We start from the raw sequence: 7,043 nt of genomic DNA, 5'->3' as shown, positions 1-7,043 counted from the left end.
GCGCCCCGTAGGAACGTCGCAGAGACGGAGGGAAGGGCGTCCCGTAGGAACGTGGCAGGGACGGAGGGAAGGGCGTCCCGTAGGAACGTGGCAGGGACGGAGGGAAGGGCGTCCCGTAGGAACGTCGCAGAGACGGAGGGAAGGGCGCCCCGTAGGAACGTCGCAGGGACGGAGGGAAGGGCGTCCCGTAGGAACGTCGCAGGGACGGAGGGAAGGGCGTCCCGTAGGAACGTGGCAGGGACGGAGGGAAGGGCGTCCCGTAGGAACGTCGCAGGGACGGAGGGAAGGGCGCCCCGTAGGAACGTGGCAGGGACGGAGGGAAGGGCGCCCCGTAGGAACGTCGCAGGGACGGAGGGAAGGGCGCCCCGTAGGAACGTCGCAGGGACGGAGGGAAGGGCGCCCCGTAGGAACGTCGCAGAGACGGAGGGAAGGGCGCCCCGTAGGAACGTCGCAGGGACGGAGGGAAGGGCGCCCCGTAGGAACGTGGCAGAGACGGAGGGAAGGGCGCCCCGTAGGAACGTCGCAGGGACGGAGGGAAGGGCGCCCCGTAGGAAGGTCGCAGGGACGGAGGGAAGGGCGCCCCGTAGGAACGTCGCAGAGAGACGGAGGGAAGGGCGCCCCGTAGGAACGTCGCAGGGACGGAGGGAAGGGCGTCCCGTAGGAACGTCGCAGGGACGGAGGGAAGGGCGCCCCGTAGGAACGTCGCAGAGAGACGGAGGGAAGGGCGCCCCGTAGGAAGGTCGCAGAGACGGAGGGAAGGGCGCCCCGTAGGAACGTCGCAGAGAGACGGAGGGAAGGGCGCCCCGTAGGAACGTCGCAGGGACGGAGGGAAGGGCGTCCCGTAGGAACGTCGCAGGGACGGAGGGAAGGGCGCCCCGTAGGAACGTCGCAGGGACGGAGGGAAGGGCGCCCCGTAGGAACGTCGCAGGGACGGAGGGAAGGGCGTCCCGTAGGAACGTCGCAGGGACGGAGGGAAGGGCGTCCCGTAGGAACGTCGCAGAGACGGAGGGAAGGGCGTCCCGTAGGAACGTCGCAGAGACGGAGGGAAGGGCGCCCCGTAGGAACGTCGCAGGGACGGAGGGAAGGGCGCCCCGTAGGAACGTCGCAGGGACGGAGGGAAGGGCGCCCCGTAGGAACGTCGCAGGGACGGTGGGAAGGGCGTCCCGTAGGAACGTGGCAGGGACGGAGGGAAGGGCGTCCCGTAGGAACGTCGCAGGGACGGAGGGAAGGGCGCCCCGTAGGAACGTCGCAGGGACGGAGGGAAGGGCGCCCCGTAGGAACGTCGCAGAGACGGAGGGAAGGGCGTCCCGTAGGAACGTCGCAGGGACGGAGGGAAGGGCGCCCGTAGGAACGTCGCAGGGACGGAGGGAAGGGCGCCCCGTAGGAACGTGGCAGGGACGGAGGGAAAGGGCGTCCCGTAGGAACGTGGCAGGGACGGAGGGAAGGGCGTCCCGTAGGAACGTCGCAGGGACGGAGGGAAGGGCGCCCCGTAGGAACGTCGCAGAGAGACGGAGGGAAGGGCGCCCCGTAGGAACGTCGCAGGGACGGAGGGAAGGGCGCCCCGTAGGAACGTCGCAGGGACGGAGGGAAGGGCGCCCCGTAGGAACGTGGCAGGGACGGAGGGAAGGGCGCCCCGTAGGAACGTCGCAGGGACGGAGGGAAGGGCGCCCCGTAGGAACGTCGCAGAGACGGATGGAAGGGCGCCCCGTAGGAACGTCGCAGGGACGGAGGGAAGGGCGCCCCGTAGGAACGTCGCAGGGACGGAGGAAGGGCGCCCCGTAGGAACGTCGCAGGGACGGGGGGAAGGGCACCCCGTAGGAACGTCGCAGGGACGGAGGGAAGGGCGCCCCGTAGGAACGTCGCAGGGACGGAGGGAAGGGCGTCCCGTAGGAACGTCGCAGGGACGGAGGGAAGGGCGTCCCGTAGGAACGTCGCAGGGACGGAGGGAAGGGCGTCCCGTAGGAACGTCGCAGGGACGGAGGGAAGGGCGCCCCGTAGGAACGTGGCAGGGACGGAGGGAAGGGCGTCCCGTAGGAACGTCGCAGGGACGGAGGGAAGGGCGCCCTGTAGGAACGTCGCAGGGACGGAGGGAAGGGCGCCCCGTAGGAACGTCGCAGAGATGGAGGGAAGGGCGCCCCGTAGGAACGTCGCAGAGACGGAGGGAAGGGCGTCCCGTAGGAACGTCGCAGAGACGGAGGGAAGGGCGCCCCGCGTCAGGAACGTCGCGAGGGACGGAGGGAAGGGCGTCCCGTAGGAACGTCGCAGAGACGGAGGGAAGGGCGTCCCGTAGGAACGTCGCAGAGAGACGGAGGGAAGGGCGTCCCGTAGGAACGTCGCAGGGACGGAGGGAAGGGCGCCCCGTAGGAACGTCGCAGGGACGGAGGGAAGGGCGTCCCGTAGGAACGTCGCAGAGACGGAGGAGAGGGCGCCCCGTAGGAACGTCGCAGAGAGACGGAGGGAAGGGCGCCCCGTAGGAACGTCGCAGGGACAGAGGGAAGGGCGTCCCGTAGGAACGTCGCAGGGACGGAGGGAAGGGCGCCCCGTAGGAACGTCGCAGGGACGGAGGGGAAGGGCGTCCCGTAGGAACGTCGCAGGGACGGAGGGAAGGGCGCCCCGTAGGAACGTCGCAGGGACGGAGGGAAGGGCGCCCCGTAGGAACGTGGCAGGGACGGAGGGAAGGGCGCCCCGTAGGAACGTCGCAGGGACGGAGGAAGGGCGCCCCGTAGGAACGTCGCAGAGACGGAGGGAAGGGCGCCCCGTAGGAACGTCGCAGGGACGGAGGGAAGGGCGCCCGTAGGAACGTCGCAGGGACGGAGGGAAGGGCGCCCCGTAGGAACGTCGCAGGGACGGAGGAAGGGCGTCCCGTAGGAACGTCGCAGGGACGGAGGGAAGGGCGCCCCGTAGGAACGTCGCAGAGACGGAGGGAAGGGCGCCCCGTAGGAACGTCGCAGGGACGGAGGGAAGGGCGCCCCGTAGGAACGTCGCAGGGACGGAGGGAAGGGCGCCCCGTAGGAACGTCGCAGGGACGGAGGGAAGGGCGTCCCGTAGGAACGTCGCAGGGGAACGGAGGGAAGGGCGCCCCGTAGGAACGTCGCAGAGACGGAGGGAAGGGCGCCCCGTAGGAACGTCGCAGGGACGGAGGGAAGGGCGCCCCGTAGGAACGTCGCAGGACGGAGGGAAGGGCGCCCCGTAGGAACGTCGCAGGGACGGGGGGAAGGGCGCCCCGTAGGAACGTCGCAGGGACGGAGGGAAGGGCGCCCGTAGGAACGTCGCAGGGACGGAGGGAAGGGCGTCCCGTAGGAACGTGGCAGGGACGGAGGGAAGGGCGCCCCGTAGGAACGTCGCATGGACGGAGGGAAGGGCGCCCCGTAGGAACGTCGCAGGGACGGAGGGAAGGGCGCCCGTAGGAACGTCGCAGGGACGGAGGGAAGGGCGCCCCGTAGGAACGTCGCAGGGACGGAGGGAAGGGCGCCCCGTAGGAACGTCGCAGGGACGGAGGGAAGGGCGCCCCGTAGGAACGTCGCAGGGACGGAGGGAAGGGCGTCCCGTAGGAACGTGGCAGGGACGGAGGGAAGGGCGTCCCGTAGGAACGTCGCATGGACGGAGGGAAGGGCGCCCCGTAGGAACGTCGCAGGGACGGAGGGAAGGGCGCCCCGTAGGAACGTCGCAGGGACGGAGGGAAGGGCGTCCCGTAGGAACGTCGCAGGGACGGAGGGAAGGGCGCCCCGTAGGAACGTCGCAGGGACGGAGGGAAGGGCGCCCCGTAGGAACGTCGCAGGGACGGAGGGAAGGGCGTCCCGTAGGAACGTGGCAGGGACGGAGGGAAGGGCGCCCGTAGGAACGTCGCAGGGACGGAGGGAAGGGCGCCCCGTAGGAACGTCGCAGGGACGGGGGGAAGGGCGCCCCGTAGGACCGTCGCAGGGACGGAGGGAAGGGCGCCCCGTAGGAACGTCGCAGGGACGGAGGGAAGGGCGCCCCGTAGGAACGTCGCAGGGACGGAGGGAAGGGCGTCCCGTAGGAACGTGGCAGGGACGGAGGGAAGGGCGTCCCGTAGGAACGTCGCAGGGACGGAGGGAAGGGCGCCCCGTAGGAACGTCGCAGGGACGGAGGGAAGGGCGTCCCGTAGGAACGTCGCAGGGACGGAGGGAAGGGCGCCCCGTAGGTACGTGGCAGAGACGGAGGGAAGGGCGCCCCGTAGGAACGTCGCAGGGACGGAGGGAAGGGCGCCCCGTAGGAACGTGGCAGAGACGGAGGGAAGGGCGTCCCGTAGGAACGTCGCAGAGACGGAGAGAAGGGCGTCCCGTAGGAACGTCGCAGAGACGGAGGGAAGGGCGCCCCGTAGGAACGTCGCAGGGACGGAGGGAAGGGCGTCCCGTAGGAACGTCGCAGGGACGGAGGGAAGGGCGTCCCGTAGGAACGTCGCAGAGAGACGGAGGGAAGGGCGCCCCGTAGGAACGTCGCAGAGACGGAGGGAAGGGCGCCCAGTAGGAACGTCGCAGAGACGGAGGGAAGGGCGCCCCGTAGGAACGTCGCAGAGACGGAGGGAAGGGCGCCCCGTAGGAACGTCGCAGGGACGGAGGGAAGGGCGCCCCGTAGGAACGTCGCAGGGACGGAGGGAAGGGCGCCCCGTAGGAACGTCGCAGGGACGGAGGGAAGGGCGCCCCGTAGGGACGTCGCAGGGACGGAGGGAAGGGCGCCCCGTAGGAACGTCGCAGGGACGGAGGGAAGGGCGCCCGTAGGAACGTCGCAGGGACAGAGGGAAGGGCGTCCCGTAGGAACGTCGCAGGGACGGAGGGAAGGGCGCCCGTAGGAACGTCGCAGGGACGGAGGGAAGGGCGTCCCGTAGGAACGTCGCAGGGACGGAGGGAAGGGCGCCCCGTAGGAACGTGGCAGGGACGGAGGGAAGGGCGCCCCGTAGGAACGTCGCAGGGACGGAGGGAAGGGCGCCCCGTAGGAACGTCGCAGGGACGGAGGGAAGGGCGCCCCGTAGGAACGTCGCAGGGACGGAGGGAAGGGCGCCCCGTAGGAACGTGGCAGAGACGGAGGGAAGGGCGTCCCGTAGGAACGTCGCAGGGATGGAGGGAAGGGCGCCCCGTAGGAACGTCGCAGGGACGGGGGGAAGGGCGCCCCGTAGGAACGTCGCAGGGACGGAGGGAAGGGCGTCCCGTAGGAACGTCGCAGGGACGGAGGGAAGGGCGTCCCGTAGGAACGTCGCAGGGACGGAGGGAAGGGCGCCCCGTAGGAACGTCGCAGGGACGGAGGGAAGGGCGTCCCGTAGGAACGCCGCAGAGACGGAGGGAAGGGCGCCCCGTAGGAACGTCGCAGGGACGGAGGGAAGGGCGCCCCGTAGGAACGTCGCAGGGACGGAGGGAAGGGCGCCCCGTAGGAACGTCGCAGAGAGACGGAGGGAAGGGCGTCCCGTAGGAACGTGGCAGGGACGGAGGGAAGGGCGCTCCGTAGGAACGTCGCAGGGACGGAGGGAAGGGCGCTCCGTAGGAACGTCGCAGAGACGGAGGGAAGGGCGCCCCGTAGGAACGTCGCAGGGACGGAGGGAAGGGCGTCCCGTAGGAACGCCGCAGAGACGGAGGGAAGGGCGCCCCGTAGGAACGTCGCAGAGAGACGGAGGGAAGGGCGTCCCGTAGGAACGTCGCAGGGACGGAGGGAAGGGCGTCCCGTAGGAACGTCGCAGAGACGGAGGGAAGGGCGCCCCGTAGGAACGTCGCAGAGACGGAGGGAAGGGCGTCCCGTAGGTACGTGGCAGGGACGGAGGGAAGGGCGCCCCGTAGGAACGTCGCAGAGACGGAGGGAAGGGCGCCCCGTAGGAACGTCCCAGAGACGGAGGGAAGGGCGTCCCGTAGGAACGTGGCAGGGACGGAGGGAAGGGCGTCCCGTAGGAACGTCGCAGAGACGGAGGGAAGGGCGCCCCGTAGGAACGTCCCAGAGACGGAGGGAAGGGCGTCCCGTAGGAACGTGGCAGGGACGGAGGGAAGGGCGTCCCGTAGGAACGTGGCAGGGACGGAGAGAAGGGCGCCCCGTAGGAACGTGGCAGGGACGGAGGGAAGGGCGCCCCGTAGGAACGTGGCAGGGACGGAGGGAAGGGCGCCCCGTAGGAACGTCGCAGAGACGGAGGGAAGGGCGTCCCGTAGGAACGTGGCAGGGACGGAGAGAAGGGCGCCCCGTAGGAACGTGGCAGGGACGGAGGGAAGGGCGCCCCGTAGGAACGTGGCAGGGACGGAGGGAAGGGCGCCCCGTAGGAACGTCGCAGGGACGGAGGAGAGGGGATTGCTAAGGACCCGTGGATATGGGATATAATCCCAGAGTAACGGGGGGACGGGATTACAGCATCACTGGCTGCAGTGCAATGGGAAATACCAGTAGACCGGCGCGGGTACGGGAGACGCGCGGTGTCGGACGTGCGAGACCGACGCCCCACACGGAAGAGGCTGTGCTCAGACACTCCCAGTCACGATCTCGCCCGCGGGGCGTCCAGGGCGCTCTCGCACTCACCATGGCGATATTAAAGCAGGTGTGGAAGAGGACGCTGGAGTCTGGGGTCTGGAGGCCGCTTTTGAAGGTCGGTAACTTCTCCACGAGCTCGTCTTTATGATCGGGAGCGAAACCTGAGGGGGAGAGGGGGAGAGGGCGAGGAGGGGTTAAAGAGCAGTGAGGGGGAGTGAGCACTCACACACAACTCATACTCACACACCCTCATATCGCAGCTGGATGTACAGTAGGTAGTAGATACAGTCCACAGTGCGCTGGCGGATGGAAGCGAGGGAGTCTGAGCAACGAAGGGACAGTCTCCCGATCAAAAGCCCCAGGTTATAAAATGGGACCACCGTCTGCCGGAGAAAGAGACATACAGTGACCGGGCGCAAGGACTATACGTGCAGGAGACTGGTCATACACACACACAGTGACCGGGCGCAAGGACTATACGTGCAGGAGACTGGTCATACACACACACAGTGACCGGGCGCAAGGACTATACGTGCAGGAGACTGGTCATACACACACACAGTGACCGGGCGCAAGGACTGTAC

General features: G+C 69.0%; 1 protein-coding gene across 1 annotated transcript in view; it reads right to left on the bottom strand.

The window, feature by feature from the left end:
• Window positions 1-6,336: 6,336 nt before the first annotated feature.
• The window catches only part of LOC142475184 (maestro heat-like repeat-containing protein family member 1), a 53,005-nt gene continuing 52,298 nt past the window's right edge, over window positions 6,337-7,043 (bottom strand). Inside the window, exons 8-9 of the mRNA XM_075581159.1 lie at window positions 6,707-6,842; window positions 6,337-6,620 (exon numbers count right to left, since the gene is read on the bottom strand). Coding sequence (XP_075437274.1) covers window positions 6,337-6,620; window positions 6,707-6,842 — 420 coding nt within the window. The remainder of the gene's footprint in view (window positions 6,621-6,706; window positions 6,843-7,043) is intronic.

Source organism: Ascaphus truei, unplaced genomic scaffold, assembly GCF_040206685.1.
Source record: "Ascaphus truei isolate aAscTru1 unplaced genomic scaffold, aAscTru1.hap1 HAP1_SCAFFOLD_1086, whole genome shotgun sequence".
Taxonomy (NCBI): Eukaryota; Metazoa; Chordata; class Amphibia; order Anura; family Ascaphidae; genus Ascaphus; species Ascaphus truei.
Note: the sequence above shows the minus strand (reverse complement) of the source record. Positions and strands in the feature narration are given on the sequence as shown.